Source organism: Lynx rufus, unplaced genomic scaffold, assembly GCF_022079265.1.
Source record: "Lynx rufus isolate CCGP_SWC_20201006 ecotype Redwood Valley unplaced genomic scaffold, mLynRuf1.p SCAF_4, whole genome shotgun sequence".
Lineage (NCBI taxonomy): Eukaryota > Metazoa > Chordata > Mammalia > Carnivora > Felidae > Lynx > Lynx rufus.
Genome location: NW_025814856.1, coordinates 13,286,432 through 13,309,407, shown reverse-complemented (window position 1 = coordinate 13,309,407; position 22,976 = coordinate 13,286,432). Strand labels below are relative to the sequence as shown.

The following is a 22,976-nucleotide window of genomic DNA, read 5'->3' as shown; positions in this document are numbered from 1 at the left end:
CCACATCGCAAGGGACCCATAATGTTATGTGGGTGGGGGTGTTGCAGACAGAACGTTTCCATCATTGCAGAAAGCTCTACTGGGCAGCGCGGGCCTGCTGTTGCTTCTTACCTCTGCCCAGGTGTCATTTCTTGGCAACGTTCCAAGGGGCTGCCTTGAAACCCCACCAGGACCCAGAACAATCCCTTGGGGGCTAAATTGTCTATATGTTGAGTCCTGATGTTCATGGTGTTAGGGAGGAAGGTGCAGGCAGGAGCCGCTCAGAATGGATGCTTCAGGAGTTGTAGTAAAGGGGCTATCTGCAGAGGTGTGGGCAGGGTTGGGTAACCGACAGGAGGTGGCGCAGCACCCTGGGAGAGCAACAGCGAGGAGTTGTGACCACGCACAGGCTGGAGGTTGGGGGGTACAGGGACCGACACCAGAAGAGAAACACTCGGACTTCTCGCTCTTCCCTCCTCCCACCTCCTACCTGTGGTGACTCTAGCAAAAGGCAGAGAGCCCAAGTGGATCGCCACCTCCTGGGACACAAGGTAAGGTGAAGCATGGATGGGCTGATAATCAGCCCCACACCTTGTTCCCTCTAAAGCCCCTCCCCCAGCCCACTTGTCACCCATAGATGTCCATCAGCCCTGGGAAACCGCCACCCCATTGACCACCACCACACCCCTCGTCCCAAACTCTCCCCAGCAATCTCTGGTTGCCGGCAATAGAAACGACTCCAGTTGGCTCAAGCTAAAAGAGGATTTATTGGAAGAATCTCAGGGAGTCAGCAGAATGGACAGGAAGGATGGAGAGCCATGGCCGTGGCCTCATGGGGGGAGGCTGCTCTTGTCCTGCAAGCCTCCTGAAATGCAAAGTACGGGGTAAGCGTGCCAAGTATGGGGGCGCCTGGGTGGCTCAGTCAGTTAAGGGTCCAACTTCAGCTCAGGTCATGATCTCATGGTTCGTGAATTTGAGCCTGGTGTCGGGCTCTGTGCCGACAGCTCGGAGCCTGGAGCCCGCTTCGGATTCTGTGTCTCCCTCTCGTTCTGTCACTCTGCCCCTCCCCAGCTCATCATGCTCTCTCTCTCTCTCTCTCTCTCTCTCTCTCAGAAATACATAAACATTAAACAAATTTTTTCATGCCAAGGATGGATCCCTTGGATAGGGAAGGGGATAAGACCCAAGGTCAGTGCCCTGAAGCTGCTCCCAGTGGAGCAGAACTCCGTCCCCAAAAGAAAGGGCAATGGAACCCTGATGGCCACAACAGTAACAAACATCCCCCCTCAAGCCTCTACCTGTGCATCTCACAGAAGGGACCCTAAAAGGGAGGCAAGAAAGGGTACTGACCCATCCAGGCCAAGCAGGTAGCAAAGGCCACTTTTCTAGGGACATCCCTAGTCAGAAGTGTGATGTGGGCTGGGCGGCAGAGGGGCTGTCCTTCCTCAAGCCACAGGGAGTTGCCAGGGCTGTCCCCATCTCCAAGTGGACCGGGGTCCTGGCCATGCCCAGGCTATTCTTCCAAGGACAGATGGAAAGACAGACAGAAGCAGGCTCAGTCCAAAATATCTTTTATATACATGGTTTATTCCTCCCGACCCCCATGCTGCAACCCCAGTCTCAGCCGCCCTCCCAGCATGGAGCTGCCCACCACCTCCTCTCTCAGGGGCCTCCTCTCTTGGGACTGGATCTCTGGAGGTGAGGTGGGTAAAAGGAGGGGGCCCTAGCACAAGGTGGCTCCCCTGTGCCTTCAGCCCCCACCCTCCAAAAGGGGAGGAAAGAGGAAAGAGGAAGGCAGCACAGAACTGGGGCTCAAATACTCAAGAAGCTACAAGATAGAAGACAAAAGTAGCACACTCTGGGGAAGGGGGGCAGGGAGGAACCAAGGCCAGATCCCACCCCCCTATTGGGGGCGTGGCAATCCCAGGGCCTGGAGGGGCAAGGAGTGGGACTGGGGAAAGAAGAAGGATCAGGGGTAGAGGAGCCCAAGGATGGTCCCACCCTGGCCTGGACTCCTGGGCACAGGGCAAGCGAGGCTCGCGGAGCCCCTGCACTTGGCAATGCATGGGTGGATGGACACCTACAGCTTGGTCAGGTCCAGCTTCAGCTTGTAGGGTGGGGGGCTGTCCCCAAAAGCATGCGACGGGGGAGGGTACAGGGGCCAGTCTGGCTCTACCATGAAGCCCTTGTGCTGCTCCAGGGTCAGGGGCTGCAGGGGGAGGAAGAGGGATGGAGGGAGGGCTAATGAGCTCCCACCCTGCCAAGGCTCCTTCCCACCCCTGATCTCAGGTCACCTCAACTATGGGTTGGCATCGTTCCCCCCATCTCATAAGGAAGTGAAGAAACTTGCCCAGTGTCACACAGCAAGTCAGGAGACCCTGCCTCCAGGGGAGAGTGGGTGGCCCAATTCAGGACCAGGCAGCAGTCCTTCTCCCACCCCTCCACTGGGCCCCGCCCACCTGAAACTTGAGGTGTTGGCCAGGGGCGGTCACCAGGGTGGAACAGCTCAGCCACAGCATCACCAGCACAGAAAGGAAGAGGCAGCAGGCCAGGATCCAGCGAGGGAGCCCTGAGCGCCTGACCCACCCAGAAGGCACGCTCAGCGGTCCTAGTGGGGGTTTGGGAGACCCTCCCTTCCAGCTCCACTCCCATCCCACCCCCGGGGTCCTGTCACCCACCGGGACATGCAACTGAGGAAGTCGTTGTCCTGCAGCTCATCGGACTCCACCTTGGCCTTACTGCTGGTCTTGACTCGGATCTTGGCCTTCCTCACTTTGTCCAAGGGGCCTACAGGGTCTGAGACAGGTCTGCTCTTAGCAATTCCCAGACCTCCCCCAAGAGATCAAAGCAGCCATGGAGAGGAGAAAGGAAGCCAGGACCTAGGGCAATGGGTCATAGAGTCCTGGAATAGATCAGAACCCGGGAAAATGGACCATGGAACTCTAGGAGGTGGAGCATGGAATCCTGGGAAACAGACTACAGAACCCTGAGAGATGGACCAAGCAATTCTAAGAGTTGAGAGACAGAAATCCCATTCCTAGAGGTTCATTTTCCAGGAGGATGCCTTATGGCAGTGGAGCTGCCTGTGGAAGGAGCATGGGTCTAGCCTCAGAACTTACCCACGTGTACCTCCAAGGCCTCAGGGTGGGATCCCCGCCAGGTCACCTCTACTCGCTGCAGACGGGCCCCTTCATGCCCCAGGTTCTCTACCACAGGCTGGGTCTGGGTCAAGAACAAGACAGCACAGAAGGGCCACTTAGAAAGTCACCACGTCAGCCCTGGGAAGCACATCTCTGGCCCATGAAGGCTACGTTGTCCCATGCCCAACTGGCACATCGTTCCACTGGGTGCAGGGAGGACACCCTTCTGTGGGGCTCTGGGCTGTGACATCAGGGATGTGGTTCCCTGCTATTGTGGGCATCTCAATGCATCTTGACCCCATCCTTTTTAGCTCCTGACCAAGCCAATAGAATCACAGGGATTGGCCGAGAGATGGTCACATGACCCAGCCAGGGCCAATCAAAGTAAGTCCCAATTTAGTTAGAACTTCAGAGAGGTTATAATCTAGAGCCTTGGGCATCTACCCAGCTATCAGGAGGGAAGAGCTTGCCTGGAAATGAAGCCACCACAGAAAAAAGCAGAGTCAAGGAGGGGAGTGAGACAGCGAACCCCTGAATCTAGCTGCGTCTGAACCTTGACCACCTGAGGACTTTGCATCCCATGAGCCAAGAACCAACGCATCCCACCTTCTTACCCTGATCACCCACCCACCGCGCTGGTGTGGCCCCTGCCAGACCCCTCACCTGGAACACCACCACCTTCCCATTGTCAGTCTGCAGGTAGTATGTCCAGGTGGAGGAGACGAAGCCCTGGGCCGAGTTGACAAGGTCATTGCAGAGGGTGGAAAACAAGTCCAGGAGCGAAAGGGCCCCACTTGGAGCTTCCAGGACCTTTCTCTGCCAAGGGAAGGCCCAAGGCACAGAAATGTCACCAAGGTAGGGCGTTCACCAATGGGAGGGGAGCTGGGAGAATTCACTATGATTGGAATTTGCTAAGTGGTTTGGGGCAACAGGGCTTCGTACAACGAACACAGGCCTTAGGAGCTGCATTTGGCCTCCTGTTGCCCTCGGAGAAGCGGATTGCCCTCTCTGAACCTTCAAATGGGGATGATTCTCTTCCCTCGTGGGGTTGTTATGAGAGTTCAGCTAGACAACGGTACAGCACAAGCACCTAATGTGTAGTAGATGCTATTATTAAATTTGTCACCACCATCCTTCTTATTTTGACAGCATCAGCAGAGAATTCAGAATAGGAAGGAATCATAGTGCAGTGTGCTTTTATGAACAGTGAAGGCCTGGAGGGGGTGGAGGAAAATGGGTGAAGGGAGAAGAGCTTTCTGGGGAATCTCGGTCCATGGGTCTCTGGCTGTGATGAATGATGTCCTGTGCCTTAGTTTCCCCAGATATAGGGTTTCCTAGACTCACTTATGGACATGACAGGTGAGCAATTATTATTTCTCCCTGCAGTGGGGGTGGGGGGTTGCTCCTCCCTGAAACTCAGTTCTGAGCCCCCGCCGCCGTGACAGCGGCCACCTGTTCATCACAAGGAAGGTGCTCAGACCAGCACCTGGCATGTAGTAAGTGCTCGATAAAGTCAGCTCTAATAGCACAGAAGACGAGTGAGGGGAGAGGTGTTCATAAGCCTTGGTGGCACTGGCTTTAAATCCCATCTCGTACAGCCCTAACTGTATGAACTCGGGTAGTTGCTTCGCAGGCACGAAATGGGAGTGGCGCTGTCCCAGGTGCCTCTAGGTAGCCTGAGGAATTTGGGACAGGCTATGGCTGAGCCTGGATCAGGACAAATGACTGACAAACCGTGGCTGTTTTCTTACTCCTCGTAAGGTGGTGGGAGGAGAGAGTACTTCCCATATCACAGAGGTGATAACTGAGGCTTGAGACCAGACTTGACTCCATCGAGGGCACCCGGTAAGCCCAGAATGGACTGCAGAGCCTGGGAGACTCTGGATATGAGTGCAGATTTGCAGGGAGGGGGGTAGAGAAGAGTGGCGACAATCCCAGGGCCACAGGTGGGAGGGTGCCCACCTTCTGCTCTGGCTCAGGCTCGGGTTCAGGTTCCGGCTCCGGGTTCTGGCTCCAGCAACCCTCGCTGCAGGCCTGCTGCTCCGTCTCCTTCACATAGGCCTCCACACAGGCTGGGGGATGGGTTGGAGTGGGGAGGGGGCAGGAGGGGTGACTAAAGGCTGACCCTTCCCCCGCCACCCCTCCCCACCCTGGCCACCCAGCCAGGCCTCACCTGCTTCACACTCAGTCTGGGTGGCATTGGGCTTGGAGCTCCTGGCCACGAATCGGCAGATGGAGAAGAGGCGGCAGCCACGCTCACAAGCACTGATCAGGACAGCCCTGTCATACTCATATGGGGACTCCGTGGGGTCCTCCTCCTCAAGCTCTGCCTGGGAGAGGGGACACTGGGCTCAGGCCAGGGGGAGGGGCAGGAGGAGATCTGCACTGGAAGCACACGCTCAGAGCAGGAGATAGAAGATTTGTGGTCCTCTCCCTCCTCCTCCCCCCCCCCAAATCCAGAGAGATTGAGGTGGGGAGAGGAAGGCTAAGAATATTAGTGGGGGTTCTTAGCTCTGAGGAAGAGAGAAGGGGAGGGAGCTTGAGAAGGGGGATGGACCGTGGAGGGCACTGGGTTTGGGCAATGGTTGTAAAATGCATAAGAGGGAGAGAAATGCCTTCCCCCCACCAAGGCTCCAGGGAGGAGGGCAGAGATTGAGGGGGATTCTCAGGCCTCAGGAAGGAGGGAGGAGGCTAAGAGGAGGAGGTTTTGTCGTATTTTCTGGCCTGGGAAAATGGAGATCCAGCTGGGGGGGGGGGCGCCGAGGATGTGAATGAGGGCTGGTAGCTCTTGGGGGGGGGAGGGGAGGGAGGAGGATGTGGAAGTCGCTTAGGTGGAGGAGGAGGAGAAGAGGACCGTCAGGCCTGAGGGAGGTGGGGGATGGGCGCCCCGAGGGTCTTTGCGCAGCGGACTAAGACACCTCAGTCCCCCTCCCAGCCCCTCCTTTGGAGAGACCCCCCCCCCAGCTCCGCATTCATCAGAGGGACTTGCATCTCCAAACCCTCCCTCATCAGAGGGACACCACCACCCCCCCCCAGCCCTTCCTCCGCGGGAGGTGCAACTCCCAAGCCCCATCGGAGGGACACCCGACCCCTGCGCTCGCCTCAACAGAAGAGACTCCAGCCCTTCCCTCACCAGAGGGACCCATCCCCATTGTGGAAGCCCCATTTCCGACTCCTTCCTTCCCCCTCCGAAGAACCCCTGTCTCGCGTTCCCGACGGTGGGAACCGCATCCCCAACCCCTCCCCCACCAGGGAGGTCTCGGGTCCTCCGGCCCGCGCCGCATGCGTTTCACCTGCGAGAGCTGCGGACTGGGATAGCGGTCGCGGCACCGCAGCTGGCAGCTCTGCGTGTCCCCGAGTTGCGGGGCGAAGGGGTCGCGGGCGGAAGGCGCGGGGGTGGCAGGTGGAGGCTGCAGCAGCAGCAGCAGCAGCAGGAGCGGCATCAGCGCCACCGAAGCCATGGCCGTGCCGGGCGCGAGGGGCTCGGGGGACGCCGGCTCCTGGCAGGCACCGAGGATGCGGCGGCGGCGGCGGCGGCGGGGACCGGGTCGCTGACGTCACCCGAGCGAGGCAGCCTGGGAAGGGGGGGCGGGGGATGCGGAGAACGGGCGGGGGAGCTGCGCTGCGGCACCGTCGGGGAGCGGGTGGGGTGGGGCAGGTGGACCTCCTGTCCCATCTCGGGGGTGCCATGACACCTCCCTCGTATGCAGGCTGGAGAATCTCAGCCAGCGCTTTGGGGCCAAAAGGAAACAAACTGGGTGATGGGCTGGGGCGTCTCTGTTCGCCAGGGGATCCAGCGAGGGCCTCCCCAAGGAGGCAAAGTTTGAGCTGACCAAGCGGGGAGGGCAATCCAGGCAAAAGTAACTGAGAACCCGGAGGCGGGTAGGAGGGTGGTGGTGCTGAAGCCAGAGAGTGGAGGTGGAGGGACGTGAGGATCACAAGACTGGGTCGGTGAAGGCCTCGGGAAGGTCTGTGGCATCCAGTCCTTCGCCATCCAAGTGAGAGGGGTGGTAACTTTGTAACTGGTTTGCCTCTTGTAGGAAGCCTTTCCGGGCCCTTCAGGGTTCCCCCAGCCTCGCCCCCTCCTGGCCCAGCCCTGATCCACAGGCTTGGGGGATCTAGCACTCTCTCCCCCAGACTGGGAGCCTCTCGGCCCGGCGCTGAGTGAGAGGGGGGCACAGAGGTGCGTGTAGGTGCTGCTAAAATTCCTAATTCTTGTGGGGAAACTTGGGGCAAACAGGGACACTGCTGCCTTCCATAACTGCCACGCTCCAAGGTGACAGATTGAAACCCCCTGTATCTCGGTTTAAGAGGTCTCCCTAGCTCCCTCTCAGTCAGGCAGGGTAGTGTGGGCGCCCCTCTACGCTTCGGCCCCCTGCAAAGATGACCCCTCCATCCCTCGCTAGCATGCCCGGTGCAGGTGCCTGCGGAGGTCGCGCAGCCGTCCACTTGGCTTCCATCAACGCTCCACCCCCACAGACGGGGCGGCAGCCACGCGGGGTCGGTGGGTCAAAGGGCGCCGCAGGTTCCGGCCGAGGAGGAAGGGACCCGGGGGGACCTGGCGCACCCCCTCCCCGGGCCGGCCGCGGCGCTTTCATCTCCGCGGCCTCGGCCGGCCCCCACGTGGCTTAATCAGGCGCGGCTGTGCCTGGCGGACCCTGAACATCTGGATCCCGGCGCGGCCCCTCCCCCGCCCCGCCCCTCCCGGGCTACGCCGCGGCGACCCTGCGGCAAGGGCCTCCAGCCCGCGGTTTCCGCGAAAGCGAGGGAACCCCGGGGCTAAACCCCCGCGCGTTGGGCCCTGTGCCTTGGGAAACAGCCATTGGTTAAGACTGATACTGTCCCCCGCCTCACAGGTGGGAAACTTGGGCCCCAGGACCCCTCGGCAGAGCTGGGATTCAAGCCCACACATGTCAATTCCGGAGCCCCGCGCGCTTAAACCTTCCACAGTTACTGTACTTCCATTCATTGCACACAAAGCCCCTCCCAGGTATGTTCTTGCAACAACCCTGTAAGGAAGTGCCGGTAGCGTTGTCTAATTTACAGATGAGGAAACTGAGGCTCAGGGTGGGAAAAGGAGTGGGCCCAGATACAAGCGAGAGGAGCAAAGAGACGCGGGCCGAGGGTGGGGCATCAGGCAGAAGAGGCGTCACTTCAAGAGCAGCAGGAAAGAAGGACTCCCTGCATCCTTTTGGGGAAGGGGAAACTGAGGCCGGAGTGGTTGGGGAGCTGGCGTCGGTTGCCGGAGAAGAGCGAGAGGGCTTGGTTGCTGCCCACCCACCCCCCCTTTCCGCTCCACGAGGCCGCTGGGGGCGGGAGCGGAAGGAGGACTTGACCCTGGCCCCCCAGGTGAGCCCCCGCGCCCCTCCTGCCATTCCCGGGGGAGCAGGTCCAGGTGAGGGGCGGGAGGGCCGGCGGGCGGCCGGGGTCGGGTTTCAGGAAATCCGCCGACATTCCTTCGGGGCTTAAGAGGGAAAGTTGACTCGGCGCCGCCCCTCGCCCCCCCCCCACTTCCTACCCCCCGGGGCGGCCCGGCCGGGGGCGGCAGGCGCGGGGCGCTGCGGCGGGCCTGGGCGTGAATCAGCGGCGGGCCGGGCGTCCGGGAAGCGGCGGCCGAGGTCAGGGCGGGCATCGGACAAGCGCCCTTTGTCCCTTGCCGCCCTCACCACGACCCCGCTGACCCCCACCCCCAAGCTGGGTACAGGCTGAGGAGGAGGCACGGCACCGTGGCGCCGGCGCTTGCTGACGGTGGGGGGAGGAGGAGAAAGGGACCCAGCTGTCCGTCCCCCACCCCCCCCCGCCCTCCACCCCCCTCACACACACCGCAACTTTCTCCTCTTGGAACCCAGACATCCGAGGTTCTCCAGAGTGTCCAGGGGCCCTGACCTGGACCCAGGCAGCACTCCTGAGGCCCCACCTCCAATGCCTATGGGGTCTGAATTTTTAAAGTTCAGCGCACAAAGCTTTGAACCTAGGCATCCCAGCTACCCAGGCGCAAGCTCCAGGGTAGCAATGATAAAGCCCCGCCTTCTGCTGTCCCAACCTCATATGTCCAGGTCCGGACCCTCACTGCCCCTGCCTCCTGGGAACACAGGCCTGGAACACAGGCTAATCCCATACTGAGGGCCCCTGAGCACTGGGGTCTCAGCGTGGGAGAAGCATCTCTGCTCTGCTCACTCCCACTGGCTCTGGGTTCCTCCGGGCCAGTGCTGTTACTGCTGCTTCCTCCCCAGTGTCCCCTCAATGCTCTTCAATTACATGCGGGGCTGGGGCTGGAGGGTCTTCCCCGACCTAATCCTTAGGTACAGAGTATGCAGACTAAGGAGGAGTCCTCCCCCGGCCCACGTGGGGCCCTCTCTCCATCTGCCCCCTCAGTACATTCCCAGACACCTTCAAGGACTTGGGTCAATATTTGCTAGAAGTGCCGTCAATGCTGGTTCCTCTTCCTTCGCAAAAGGCGGTGGATTGGGAAGGAAGGGGTTAAACCTCTGGGAGTGCCAGGGCTGGGAAGTGTGCACCCAGGGGTCAAGTCTCTTTCCTTAAAGTCAAAGGTAATGAAGTAAAAGTTACCCAGAGGGTAGAGGGCATGCTCCAGGGCAGGACTGGGCAAATGATCCCTACCCTTCTATTGGTAAGGACCAGAGAAGGATGGTACCAGTTTGGGTCACACAGCAAGTCAGGGTCCCAGCGTGGGTCTCACTGAGACCCCAGGCATCATGATTCACTGGGACTGCGTTTTCTAGCCACTTAGAAGGACTGAAACTTCTCCATCCTTTCATTTTGCAAATATTCATTGAGCTCTTCTTCTGTGGCCCTCACTGGGCCCAGCATGAGGTCCTAATGGCTCTCAGGGCGTTCACAGTCTAAAGAAAATACGTCTCAAGAGAAAGACAATGTTCAAAGAGTTGTGTTACAAAGACAACTTGAAAAGGTGAAGGGGTAGAAGGGTGCCTTGTAAGGGCGGGGGGGGGGGGGAGGAGGGCGGATGCCCTCTGAGGTGACACTTGACCTGTGACCTGATGGAAGATAAGGTGCTAACTGTGTGTGTGTGTGGGGAGCTTTGGGAGGAATCGCATCCCTGTAGATGGAAGAGCAAATCTGTAAAGACCTGTGATAGCAACAAGCCTGATGTGTTTGGGGAAACAGGGCTGCAGTGGCTGGAGCGAAGTGAGGGAGAGGAAGGGGAAAAAGAGAGTGGAGGAGAGGAAGGGAGAGGAGGGGGGGATAGGGTGGCTGGGCAGAGAAGACCTGCTTTGCTTCTTTTAAAAGCTCCTGCCTGCCGTGCAGACCAGGGCAGGAGGGTCACCGGGGAAGCCCAGGAGGAGGCCGAGCAGTATCCCAGAGGGAGATGGTGGGGCCTGGACCGGGATGGGGTGGGGAGAAGGGGTCAGAATCTCAGAATGGGGATGTGTTTTGGAATCAGAGCCAACAGGATTTGCTGATGGATTGGACGTGGGGGATGAGCGAAGGAGAGAGTTGTCACGCACGCCTCCAGGTCTCTGGCCTGAGCACCTGGGTGGATGGGGGAGCCTTTTCCCAAAACCCAGGAATGACTGGGGGAGGAGCAGAGATAGGGGGAGGGGATATCAAGATCTCACTCGAGAAGTCTTAAGTCCTCCTGGAGGGAGTCAAACTTTGCAGGGCAAAGATTGTGGGGGAGGGGTTGCGCATATCCTGCAAACAATTGCAGGTGGAACTCTGGCCCCTTTTTCAGAGGTGACAAACTGAGGCCTGGGGACCGTCTTTGCTACAAAAGAACATACCTCCAGTGCCAACGGCCGTGCCAAGGGCTTAGATTGTGGCACCTTCTGTAGCAATGCATTTTCTCACAGAAGACCTTAGGCTGTCTGAGAGCTACCCATTGTACAGAGGATAAAACTGAGGCCTGATTGCATCAGTGAACGGCAGTGTACTACTCCAGGGCTTTACTCTCTCATCAACCCACCCAGAATCCAGAATGTGCGTGTGCAGAGCCCCCAGGATCCTGTCCTCCAATCCTCTTTTCTGACAGTCTGGGGTCTGAGTTGGGGATCCAAGCAACAGGAGTGGAGGGTAGCTTTTGAGCAAACAACGTGAGGACTCCTGAGCCACGCTCAGAAGCTTTTACCCCTCTGGATGGTTAGGGACATGGAGAGAGAAGGTCCAGGCCTCTAAGGGAACCCCTCTGTAAGGGAAGTTAGAGCCCTTTCTCTCTCTGGGCACACCGCTGGGGGCAGGGCTGAGACTCAAACCTCCGGGCTGGAGGTGTCCCTGGAACTCTCATCTCAAGCACCCCCTAAACCTCCGGAGAGGCCAGGAGCCCTTCTATCTTGGGCACTGCATCGGGTGCTGACCGACAGGAGGGGAGTGAGGCGCCCGGGCCAGGAGGGGTCCCGAAACCCAAGCAGTGGCCAAAAATAATAACACGGAGAAGGCGCAGAAAAAAAGGAAGACAAACTATGCGTCGCTCCGGGCAGCCGGCGTTACCTGGAGTCGGCGGGCGGCGGCCGCCGGAGCTATTACTCACTGCGTGGCGCACCCCACCCGCGGGCCGCTGAACTGATTTTTCCGTGGGGAGGGGTGTCAGTGAGTCGGGGTGGGCCTCCTCACCACTCTCCTCGTGGGTACCCTTCCCGTCCCGCTTGCGGGACCGGGGCAAATCCCCGTCCCCGCTCCCACCAGGTCCCATTTCTCCCAGTCTGTCCGCGCCGGAGCTCCCTCCTAAGGCCCCCAGAGCCCCCTGAGGAACCTCAGCCCTGTCCTGCGTGAAGGGGACAGCTGAGCCAGGGCAGGGCCGGGGACTCCGTTGGCTTCCAGCTTTTTCTCAGTCTTCCCTCCAGCAAAGCCTGGGACCGAGGCTGCGCGCGGAGGACCGAGGAGAGGCGGGATGAAGTGGGAGGCGGGGGGCACTGGGCCGAGAGCGGTGGGATCCGCGCGCCCAGGGCGTGGGGCCGGGGGGTACGACTCTTGGGCCCCTGGGGAAGAAGGAGGGGTGGAAATGGGAGCAGGCGGGGCTCAGGGACCACTCAGTGGGGGGGGCGGGGCTAAAAACCGGGGTGGGGGCCGAGGCAGGATGGGGGGGAGGAGCGGGCCAGGGCTGGGGGCCGCAGGGGACACTTAAGGGGCAAAGGGCTGAGAGCAGGGTGCAGGGAAGTGGGCAGAGGTATGAAAACGGGGTTGGGGGCGCCAGGTCCCAGATTGGGGGTGGGGAGCCTGGAGCTGGCGGGGTTGGAAAGAGTTCTCAGGCTGGTAGGGGCTGAGCGGGGGCTTCCGGGCCGCGGGACAGGGCGCGCGCGGTGTGCGGCGGGGCGGAGGCCGGACGGGTGGGGCGCGCGGTGCCCGCGGGCGGGCGGGCGGCGGGGAGGCCGGTGCGGGGCCCGCCGCCCCCCCGGGGCCGGGCCGGGCCGGGGGCGGGGCCGGGCGGGGCCAGCGGCGCATTAGCGCCTTGTCAATTCGGCTGCTCAGACTTGCTCCGGCCTCCGCGCCCGCGCCCAGCGACGTGCGGGCTGCTTGGCCCGCGCCCTCCCGCGCCGGCCTCGAGCCCCGCGCCCGGCGCCCCGCGCCGCCGCCGCCGCCGCCCGCCGCCTCCTGCCGCGCGCCCCCGGCAGCGCCGGCCCCATGCCCGCCGGCCGCCCGGGCCCCGCCGCCCAATCCGCGCGGCGGCCGCCGCCGCTGCTGCCCCTACTGCTACTCTGCGTCCTCGGGGCGCCGAGAGCCGGATCAGGAGCCCGTGAGTACCCGGCGTCCTGTTCCCTTCTTCCCGCCTGGGCCGAGAGCGTGCGCCCCGGGGGCAGCTGCGGGGGGAGGGGGGCGCGGGCGCCACCTGGACGGCCCGGGAACAAAGGAAGGCGCCCCCGGCGCGGCCCTCGGGGCGCCCTCACCTGCGGGGCGCACGGCGCCGCAGTCCCCCGGCCAGAGGGTCTGGCTTCCACGCCCTAGGCCTTCTTACCTGGGCCGCCCGGCCGGGGACACCCGGCTCTGCCCTGGGGGTCGGGGGTGCCGCGGCCTGGGACTCGCTGAACTCCAGGACGCGGCGGGTGCACGCAACAGCGCCCGTGGACTCGGAGCCGTGGAGACCAAGGGGCACCGCTCCCAGTCAGGGGCGCACGCGGTAGGCGCGTTGGGTGCTGGCTCCGGGCGCCCCCCCCCCTCCCCGAGTGGAGGGATGAGCCCCGCGAGGAAGGCGGGGCGGCGGGAGGGGGGCCGCTCTGGCCGCCTGGCGCGCGGCCCGGGGTCCCCGGGGACGCGCCTCTCCGCGGGCCGGCGCCGCCGCCGCCGCCCTCCCCTAGCGGGACCCCGCGCTCGGGGGTCCGCGGAGTCCCAGCCACCGGCGGGCTCGGAACCATTCCTGGCCAGGCTGCGCGGGGCTGAGAGTCTCCACCGAGAGAAATCTTTGTGAGCGAGTGGGTGAGAGTGAGAGGGAGCGAGTCCGGGCACCAGTGGCCCAGCCTTGGTGGCGGTGGTGTGGGGGGGGGGGAGGGCAACAGGGAACCCACGGCCCGCAGCCCAAGACCCCCGCCCTGTCAGGAGCTCCTGGCCCCCGGCACTCTCTGTCCCCCCCATCTAGAAGCACACCCCCTCCAGGACACCGTCTCTACATCCAGACCCTCTCTGGGACACACCCAGAGACACACAAAGACACACTGGCTTGTGGCCCGTCACCCTCGCCCTCAGATGAGCGCACACTGCAGCCCAGATGCACATTCGCACACCATCGGGGCGCGCACACACACATTCCATCCCTGACACACACACATTCGTGGTCACACACATTCCTCCGGGGGAGGCAACACAGGGGTATACACGCAGGCACAGCCTGCCCTAGACGTTCCCAGTCGTTCCATGCACCCCATCCAGGCGCGCGGGTCGCTGGGGGCCGCACACACTGCTCCCCAGGTCATCCCACGCTACACAGAGCCATTTGCAAGCTTCCTGTGGTGCTCTTCCAGAAAGGACGGGGTCTGGGCACCCCCTGGGGACACTTGCTGAAAGCCCCGCATGCCCAAGGTGCCTGGGCAGGTGAGGGGCTGACCCAGGCCCTCCCGGGTTCCCTGGCAACTCTGCTCTAGGCCGTGAGCAGTGCCTGTAAGTGCCACTGTTAGTGGCTGGCTTTGTTTCCCAGTCCGCAGAGCAGCAGGCAAAGGTGGTGGTGGTTGGGGGGATTGTTGTGCGTGTGTTTTTTCCTTTAAGAGGGAAGAAATTAAATAAAAGATTCTCACACCTCAGCAATATGTTTCTACTTACGGTGTGTCTTAGCACCTGACCAGCAGGCGGGTGGGTCGTAAAGTGTCTGCAGGTACCAGCGGGACAGGAGATGGGGACCCCTGTCGGGACCCCGGGATGGAGGCCACCCTCCTGCCTTGCTTGCAGAGAATCTCACACTTTTCCCTTTTAAAACACATGGTGTTCCTTTTTAATAACGGCAGTGGCTCCAGATTGGGAAGGGAGAAGGAAAAAACTTTTAAAGGCCCCAGCTCTGTGTGAAAGGCAGGGAGGCAGGGAGCAAGGGGAGGGGGGTGGTTGTCCAAAAGCTTAGCTCAGGGATATGCTTTGGGGAGCCTTCAAGGAGGCCCCCCAAACCAGGCAAGGGCCCCTACGACCTTCGTGGGCTGTTCCCAGCTGCTTTGCCTGGACTGAAATGTGTGCGTCCAGGTCCCAAGCGCCTTGGCCCATTGTTTGGGGAGACCTGAAGGGAGCTGGGAGCCAGCTGGGACCTCAGAACTGGGACGGGCTGTAATCCCCATAGTTCCTAGGTGCTGCAGTGTGCTGGGCCCTCTGGACATCATGATCTCATCTCATTAATCTCCCCAACAGGTAGAACGTATTTTCCTCCCATTTTATGGAGGAGGAAACTGAGAACAGGAGAGGGGAAGCCAATTGCTCAGGTGCTCCAGCTGGGATTGGCACCGACGTCCCAGGAGAAGTCCTCATTCTGACCTTTTCTGATGGAACTTGGGGGGGGGGGGACTGGCCTGTCCAGGCCCGCCTGGCCTTGCCCTCTCGCCCTGTCCCCCGCCCAGCCCCAGGAGGGCAGCTGCAGCTGCTGGCAGGCAGGCCACGCCAGCCCAGGCCAGGCGGGTGTGGCAGAGGGGCAGTGCCCCCCAGCCAAGACCCCCCAGAGAGCCCCTTCCTGGCTAAGACGATGCTGGTGGGTGGGGGGCAGGAGGGGCGTGACCTACCCCCAAACGGTTGAGAGTGGGCCTGGGGTCCAGGCAGGCCTGGCCGTGCCTCCCACCCTGGTGGGGGGGCCCAGGCAGGAAGCGGTGGGTGGGCCGGGGCAGAGACGCTGGCACGCCCGAGTTCATGCCGAAGGAATTCCGAATTAGCGGGCGGCTGGCTGCCTGGGACCTCCGGGGCGGCCCCCTGGCCCCCGCCCCCGGCCGCCCCCGCCTCCTCGGCTCTGGCCCGCTCAGCCGGCTTCTTCGCACGGACGCTGAGACCTCCGGCGAGCCCTGGGCCAAGCCCCAAACGCAACTGTGATCCCAGGCTCCAGCAAGAAATGGCCCTCAAGCCAAGTTTGCCCCGGAAAACCGTCAGGGCCAGCAGGGAGAACCACGTCCACCCCACCTCGCCCATCTGAGGCAGTGAGGGCCAGCAAAGGGCAGCCGCTGGCATTCAGGGTGCCTCCCAAGGGGCCAGGATCACCCTGTCCTTGGCTGCCATCTTAGGGAAGCTGGGCTACCCCCACCCCGCTGCCCCCCTGCAGTCCCTTTTTACAGCTGCCTGGGAACCTTTTAAAATGTAAATCTTCCCCTGTTAGGAACCCTGGAATAATCCCTCCCTGCAGGTCTGGCACTGCTGACCTCCCAGACCTCATTCCCCACCACTCCTGCCCCAGGACCTTTGCACTTGCTGCTCCCACTGCCTGGACACTCTCTCCCAGATGTTTTCTTGGTTACTTCAACTTTATTCAGGTCTCAGCTCAAATGCCTCATCAGATAGGTCTCCTGGGGGTGTGCTTCACTTTCTCCCTTATTTATTCTTAGATATTTATGTGTACTTTTTCCTGTTGCTCCCTTGGATTCAAGGCCCACAACGGCAGGAATATTGAGTATCTTGGTCACCATTGTGCCCTCAGCTCCTGGCAAACTGTAGATGTTCCATGCATGCATGCATGCATGCATGCATGAATGAACAAATGAGTGAATGAGTCCTCACAACTGCTCTTGGTGGAGGGAGAGGCGCCTTCCCAGAGGCTCAAAGAAATAAAGTGAATGGGCCAAGCTTCCACAGTCAGCTGGGGGCATTTGAACCCAGGTCAGCCTGGCTTAAACATCCCGCAGGGTTGTCCTTAAGACAATATTTTCACTCCTCTCAAACATGTGGTTTATACCACCATGCCCATTTTCCAGATGGGGAGACTGAGGCTCAGAGAGGGGGATCAGGGTCTTGGACTGCGCAGCCTCTCACCCTTATCTGGACCTTGGTTTCTCCTTGGATAAAAACAGACTCTTCTTAGGTTCTAACCCCAGCAGTAGACAGGAGGGAGGACATCAGCCATGGTATCCCCGAGACCCTTGTGCCCAGCACCCAGTTCCACACAATCCTGTTTAGGAAGTCACTTTCCATCTGATCTTCCCAATGGCCCTAGGGATCATGAGCTTTCTTGCTCCCGTCTTGCAGATTAGGAAAAATGAGTTGAAGGAAAGAACAATGAGAGCCAGTCCCTTTGGATGGGGGTTGGGGGCCTAGAGTTTGCCCCAGCCTCCTTCAGTTTCAGCAGCACGGAGCAACAAATCTGGGTTTCAGTAGCATGCTCTTCTCTCATTCAATGACTTTGGGCAAGAGATGATGACTCAGAGCCTCAGTTTTTTCACCTGTAAGATTACCAGGATTCTAGTAGGAGTCAGTACACTTTTTTAGAAGTGTCTCCCTCCCCCCACCCCCAAAGACATACCTACTATGCGTGTGCCTGTAGGGATATCAATCTTTTACTTCTAATTGCCAAAAATGAAACAAAGAAAAGAAAAGTAAAGAAAAGGCGAGAAAAAGAATGTAATAGTTGTCAGAACTATGTGCGAAGCCAAATTTACTTGAGTCTGAATGGGCGTTTATGCCTGAGTTTTGTGACCGCTCCCAGAGCCTTGGGCACGTCCGTGAAGACGCGGCTTGGAAGGACCTGAGTTGTGGAATCACAACGGTCCTGAGGCTAAATCTTGGCTTCGCCGCCAACCTTGGGCTGGTCACTTGGCCTAACTGAACCTCAGTTTCCTTATCTGTGAAGTGGGAGACAAAAATAAACAGCTCGTTTGTAGGATTGCCATGAGTCCAGAAGTCCTAAGCATGGTGGGGGGCTCAGGGCAACTCCATCTCACGCCTGACGGGCACTCCTCTCTGACCCCAGACACGGCTGTCATCAGCCCCCAGGACCCCACGCTCCTCATCGGCTCCTCCCTGCAGGCCACATGCTCAGTGCACGGGGACCCGTCAGGCGCCACAGCTGAGGGCCTCTACTGGACCCTCAACGGACGCCGCCTAGCCCCCGAGCTCTCCCGTGTGCTCAACACCTCCACCCTGGCCCTCGCCCTGGCCAACCTCAACGGATCCAGGCAGCAGTCAGGCGACAACCTCGTGTGCCACGCTCGTGACGGCAGCATTCTGGCTGGCTCCTGTCTCTATGTTGGCTGTAAGCGGGCCCCCAGGATATCCACGGGCAACTCCTGGGAGAGGGGCATGCATCACGGGCCCTCTGGCCCAGGACTGAACAGTGGGCATGCTGGCTGAGAGGCAGGGACTTCTGGGCGTGGGCATGAGAGCCTGGAACCCCCGAACCTGTCCCCAGGAGGTTCCAGGCGGACAGCCTTGCTAACAGCCACTCTGGTCACCCTCCTTCTACTCCAGGATGGGGGCCCAGCTGGTGGCTAGGAACCTCACCTATCCAGGGCTGGTCCAGACCCTCAGTCCCCTGCACCCCCTTCCCCAGTGCCCCCAGAGAAACCCTTCAACATCAGCTGCTGGTCCAAGAACATGAAGGACCTGACATGCCGCTGGACGCCGGGAGCCCATGGGGAAACCTTCCTCCACACCAACTACTCTCTCAAGTACAAGCTGAGGTTGGTGGTGGTGGTGGCCCTTGGGTGACGTGTGTTCCAGCCTGGCTGTGAGGTCTTGGCAAAGCCCACCCTCTCCAAGCCGGGTGTCCCTTCTGCCCTCTGGGGCTGCCATGGGGAGGTCTGGGGGGTCTGAAGAGACTCTCCTGTGTCCTCACACCCCCTCCTGCCCTGCAGGTGGTACGGGCAGGACAACACGTGTGAGGAGTACCACACGGTAGGGCCTCATTCCTGCCACATCCCCAAGGACCTGGCTCTCTTTACGCCCTATGAGATCTGGGTAGAGGCCACCAACCGGCTGGGCTCGGCCCGCTCCGATGTGCTCACCCTGGACATCCTGGATGTGGGTGAGCCCCCCCACCCCAGCTCCTAGGCCCACGAGGGAGCCTGCACCTCCTCTCTCGGCTCAGCTCATGGCTGAGGCTCCAGCTCCGACCCTGGCTGGGGCCGGGAGGAACCAGGCATCCACCCATCGGTCCCCAGTCCCCTAAAGCAGCCAGGATACCCCCACTCTGTGGAGAACACCTGGCCTGGCTGCCTCCCCCTCGGCAGCCCAGGTGTGCAGGAGGGGGCCCCGGGGGAGCTGGGAGGGGGCGCCCAGGTCGGGAGGCGCCCCAGGAAGCCTCAGCCTGGAGCTGGGGGGGGGGGTGCGCAGGCGGGAGGCAGGAAACGGATGATCTGCGAGCAGAATTGGGCCTAATCTAATTAGGGTGTTTCTCAGCCCCTAGCAGGCCTGTGCCTTAACCCTTTCAGACCCTCACTAAGGCCTCAGGGGGAGAGGCCAGACCTCTCTGCTGCCCACAGGGCTTCCAGAAGGATCCCCAGAAGGCTAGTAGCCATCCCCCACCCCAGTCGGCTTCCTGCCTTGCTTCCTCAAGTCCTGAAGGTGCAGTGGGCAGGTTCTGAGCCTCAGTCTTCCCTCTGCACCAGGAAGGCTGTCATTTGAAAACTTTTGTAAAGAAAGAAGGTCCAGAGGTGCAGGTGGGCAGTGGAGGGGGGGGGTGGGGTGAGGTCAGGAGGAGCTTCCCAGGGGTCTGGCAGCTCATGGCCCCCTGGCCTCCTGGGCATAATAATAACAATAGCATCAGCCAGGCCGCGTCTGCTTTTACATAGTTCCCTGAAGATAGGATTATGTTTCTCCTGTCACAGATAATAAGGGTGATAACAGCTAACATTAATTGAGTGCTTCTAGGTGCTGAGTGTTTCCCAAATATTATCTAATGTAATCCACCCGTCCTGAAAGGGCGAGGGGGGGTGGGGAGAGGGCAGAACCCAGGCAGGTGCCACCAAAGCCCCGTGCGCTGAGATTTGAGCCCACACGGGGCCAGCCCGGTTCTGGGACAGCTGAGTGATTAAGCCCCGCCCGCCCCACAGTGACCACCGACCCCCCACCCGATGTGCACGTGAGCCGAGTTGGGGGCCTGGAGGACCAGCTGAGCGTACGCTGGGTTTCCCCGCCGGCCCTCAAGGACTTCCTCTTCCAAGCCAAGTACCAAATCCGCTACCGAGTGGAGGACAGCGTGGATTGGAAGGTGCCTGACACCCCCACCCCACCCCCACCCCTTGCGCCTCCCCCGCCCCCGGCCTCTGACCCTGCCACTGCCGCCAGGTGGTGGACGATGTGAGCAACCAGACCTCCTGCCGCCTGGCCGGCCTGAAGCCAGGCACAGTCTACTTCGTACAAGTGCGCTGCAATCCCTTTGGCATCTACGGCTCCAAGAAGGCAGGGATCTGGAGCGAGTGGAGCCACCCCACGGCCGCCTCCACCCCTCGCAGTGGTGAGCACCCTAGCAGGGCTGGGTGGTCAGGAGACTTCTCCCAAAGCAGCGAGAGCCTCTGTTTCTTTGTTTCCTCCGAGAGAGCAGAGGTCTCAAGTTGGTGGCTCCTGGGGCCAAATGTGGCCCTTGGATCCATTTTCTTTGACCTGTCATTTGGGGTGGGGGTGGGGGTGGGGGAATTTGACCTACTTGCAGACATTTAAAGACAGGAAGTTTTAACACCAATATCTTAGGTTTCCTGGACAGATTAATTGTCTAGGAAATGTTGGGGTGCCTGGCTGGCTCAGCTGGAAGAGCATGAGACTCTTGATCTCAGGGTTGTGAGTTCAAGCCCCACGTTGGGTTTAGAGAGTACTTAAAGATAAAATCTTGAAAAAAGAAAATGTAACAGGACACAGCCAGAGTTGCCCCACAGCCCCCATCAGCAGAGGTGGCCCCTTCACTCAGGGCCCTCACTCTCTACTGGCCCCATCCCCACCAGGCCCATTTTGCCCGTCTGTACCCCCTCCCTAATCCCTAAAGGCAAGTGAGTTTGAAACCTCTGCTTCTGAGGCTGATCAGCTACCAACTCTCCCTCTAATGGGCCTTGGTTTCCCCTTCTGATCAAGGTAGGGGAACGGGGACCATCAGGGGCCCGAGTCTGACTTCCCTTGCCATCTGGGGCTTCTCTAAGCCCATGAGCCTCCATTCCCTTTGCGAAATGGTACGAAACATGTTACGTGAAATGTCTGCCCTCAGCTCTTCCATCTGGAAAGTGGGGACAATAATCATACCCACCTCAGGCTATTGTTAGGGTTAGATGAGGTAATCCAAGAAAGTGCACTCGCGTGGTGGGCGCCATCTAAGTGTTTGCAAGTGGCACTTACTATGGTTCCCGTCTCCTGCGCCCCCATCGTTTCACCCCAAGGGAGCCTCCTCTTCTCAGGTGAGGACACAGAGGCCCTAGGAGGTCCAGCCAGCCCCCAAGGTCACACAGGGATCTGAATTCAGTTTCCTTGAAGTCCAGGTCCATCCTCGTGGGATGATGGGAAAACTGAGGCCCAGAGGGTGTTTCAAAGCGGGGCTGGGGGTGGGGGGCAGAGCCAGGCTCCAGCCAGTTCCCCAGCCCCCATCCTGGGCCCCTCCAGGTTCTGGGGGTGGGCGGGAGTGAACACGGCCGGGAGGGGCCTGCGCCTTGGCCCCTGCTCGTGCCCAGCACCTGCGATTCTTGCACGGGAGCCAGCAGGCGGCTGCGTCCGCTGGAGAGGCTAGGGAGGCCGGGGGAGGCCAGCAGGGGCGGTGGGGGCCGTGGCCGTGCCAGGGCCTGTCAGCGGGTTCCCGGCGTTATTTATGACGTGAGGCCGATGTCCTTATCTGCCGGCCTGCTAGGGGCTGGCTGCGGCCGGCAGCTGGACAGACAGGCCGGCCTCCCACCTGGCCCTCCCAGCCCACTCCCCATCCCACTGGCTCCTTCTCTCAGGCCTGTCCTGGGGACCGTCCCTCCCCCTGGCCCCCTTGGGGTCTCGTCTCACTGTCTCCCTCCATCCCTCCGTCACTCTCTTCCCCTGTATCTCTCTGCATTTCTGCCTTTTTTGGTTTCCGTGTCCCTACATCCCCACATCACCGTCTCTGCCCACTCCAGTCCTCTCTTGACCTTGCCCTTTTCTGTCCCTCTGCATTTGCTGTCCCCTGTTGCTCTGGCCCTCCCGACATCTCCCTGTCTCTCCTTGTCTCCATCTTTCCATCTCTCCCTCTCTTTCTCCAGCTGTCTCTCTCTCTCTCTTTCTCTGTCCCCTGCTCGGTGTCTGAGTCTCATCTCATCTGGCCCTGGCTTCGCTCCTTCTCCCCCTCCCTTCCACTCACACCTGGCTCAGGCCACGGGAATCAGTTTCCTGGAGGAGACATGAAGGAAGACCTTCTCCTTCCCCTGCCTCCTACCTCCTCGGGGGCTCAGCTGGGCTGCTGTGCTGGGGGGTAGACAGGACCCGGTCCCGGAGAAACCGGGAGGGAGGCGCCCAAGGGCAACACGGTCCCACCAAGGCGCGGAACCTCCCTCTGCTGCCCTCGCGCGCCCTCTGGCGGGCGCGTCGTGACGCTGCGGCTCCTCCCCCCACATCAGAGCGCCCGGGCCCGGGCGGCGGGGCGTGCGAGCCGCGGGGCGGCGAGCCGAGCTCGGGGCCGGTGCGGCGCGAGCTCAAGCAGTTCCTGGGCTGGCTCAAGAAGCACGCGTACTGCTCGAACCTGAGCTTCCGCCTCTACGACCAGTGGCGAGCCTGGATGCAGAAGTCACACAAGACCCGCAATCAGGTAGGAAGGAGGGACCCGCGGGCGAGGGATGGAGTGGTGGGGGCTGGGAGGGAATCGGGCTGGGGAGGTAGGTCCGCAGCCCCCAGACACTGCCTCCTTCCTTCCAAGCACAGGACGAGGGGATCCTGCCCTCGGGCAGACGGGGCACGACGAGAGGTAAGGGGGGCCCACCCCAGCTGCCTGGGTGGGTGGGCCGGCAAGGGAGGGAGACAAGGGCCCCTCCTGGTGGCCACAGGCCCGTGGGCCCCCCACCCTCAGCCTTAGAGTTGCTGAGATGGAATCCCTTCCTCCATGTCTTATTCATCAGCATTTACTGAACACCTAGTGATTACCTAGTCCTGTGGCCTTTAGCCTAGTAAAAGCATCTGACCCCGGAAAACGTCCAAAGTGGAATGTCATCTTCAAGAATGAACATACTCACCCCAGTTAGCATATATGAGCACCTACTGCATGCTCGCCCTGTGCCAAGTGCTTTACCCACGGGACACCCTTTGGGACGAACAGATAGTCTTACTTCTCAAATGGGGAAACCAAGGCCCTGAAAGGGGCAGTACCCTACTCAAGGTCACCAAGCTGAAAGTGGCAGGGCCCCGACCTGAACTGGGGCCTCCTCAACTGCTCTGTAATTGGCAGAGTACCCTTGGAGGGTACTGGCCCCTCCCAGGCTCCCTGCTTAGCTTGGCTTCCCCTCTGCCTGCAGGTCCTGCCAGATAAGCTCTAGGGACTGGGGCCACCCTCCCTGCTGCGTGGAGACCTGGGGGCTG

The 22,976-nt window shown here is 60.8% G+C and overlaps 2 protein-coding genes and 1 non-coding gene across 3 annotated transcripts; 2 read left to right on the top strand and 1 right to left on the bottom strand.

Annotated features, from left to right (window-relative positions):
* Window positions 1-1,582: 1,582 nt before the first annotated feature.
* On the bottom strand, window positions 1,583-6,611 carry TMEM59L (transmembrane protein 59 like). The gene is made up of 8 exons (XM_047097155.1): window positions 6,413-6,611; window positions 5,293-5,449; window positions 5,082-5,191; window positions 3,783-3,935; window positions 3,099-3,201; window positions 2,658-2,775; window positions 2,439-2,556; window positions 1,583-2,188 (listed from the first exon to the last, which is right to left on the bottom strand). The coding sequence occupies exons 1-8, from the start codon at window positions 6,578-6,580 to the stop codon at window positions 2,060-2,062; spliced, it is 1,056 nt and encodes a 351-aa protein (XP_046953111.1). The 5' UTR covers window positions 6,581-6,611; the 3' UTR covers window positions 1,583-2,059.
* A 6,105-nt stretch (window positions 6,612-12,716) lies between these two features.
* CRLF1 (cytokine receptor like factor 1) lies at window positions 12,717-22,933 on the top strand. The gene is made up of 9 exons (XM_047096316.1): window positions 12,717-12,828; window positions 17,443-17,724; window positions 18,022-18,151; window positions 18,326-18,495; window positions 19,523-19,680; window positions 19,758-19,926; window positions 22,025-22,212; window positions 22,321-22,368; window positions 22,913-22,933. Exons 1-9 carry the CDS (start codon window positions 12,717-12,719, stop codon window positions 22,931-22,933), a joined length of 1,278 nt encoding a protein of 425 aa, XP_046952272.1.
* On the top strand, window positions 20,199-20,271 carry TRNAK-CUU (transfer RNA lysine (anticodon CUU)). Its single transcript has one exon. It is a non-coding gene; the product is annotated as a tRNA-Lys (tRNA).
* Window positions 22,934-22,976: the final 43 nt, after the last annotated feature.

Bases quoted from the DNA above. Each gene is read 5' to 3' on its own strand.
- TMEM59L (XM_047097155.1), bottom strand. From the start codon at position 6,580: ATGGCTTCGGTGGCGCTGATGCCGCTCCTGCTGCTGCTGCTGCTGCTG. The intron at 5,192-5,292 runs GTGAGGCCTGGC...CCCATCCCCCAG, and splicing joins CCAGACTGAGTGTGAAGCAG to CCTGTGTGGAGGCCTATGTG. The intron at 2,189-2,438 runs GTGGGCGGGGCC...CTCCCCCTGCAG, and splicing joins GCCAACACCTCAAGTTTCAG to CCCCTGACCCTGGAGCAGCA.
- CRLF1 (XM_047096316.1), top strand. From the start codon at position 12,717: ATGCCCGCCGGCCGCCCGGGCCCCGCCGCCCAATCCGCGCGGCGGCCG. The intron at 12,829-17,442 runs GTGAGTACCCGG...CTCTGACCCCAG, and splicing joins GAGAGCCGGATCAGGAGCCC to ACACGGCTGTCATCAGCCCC. The intron at 18,152-18,325 runs GTTGGTGGTGGT...CCTGCCCTGCAG, and splicing joins TCTCTCAAGTACAAGCTGAG to GTGGTACGGGCAGGACAACA.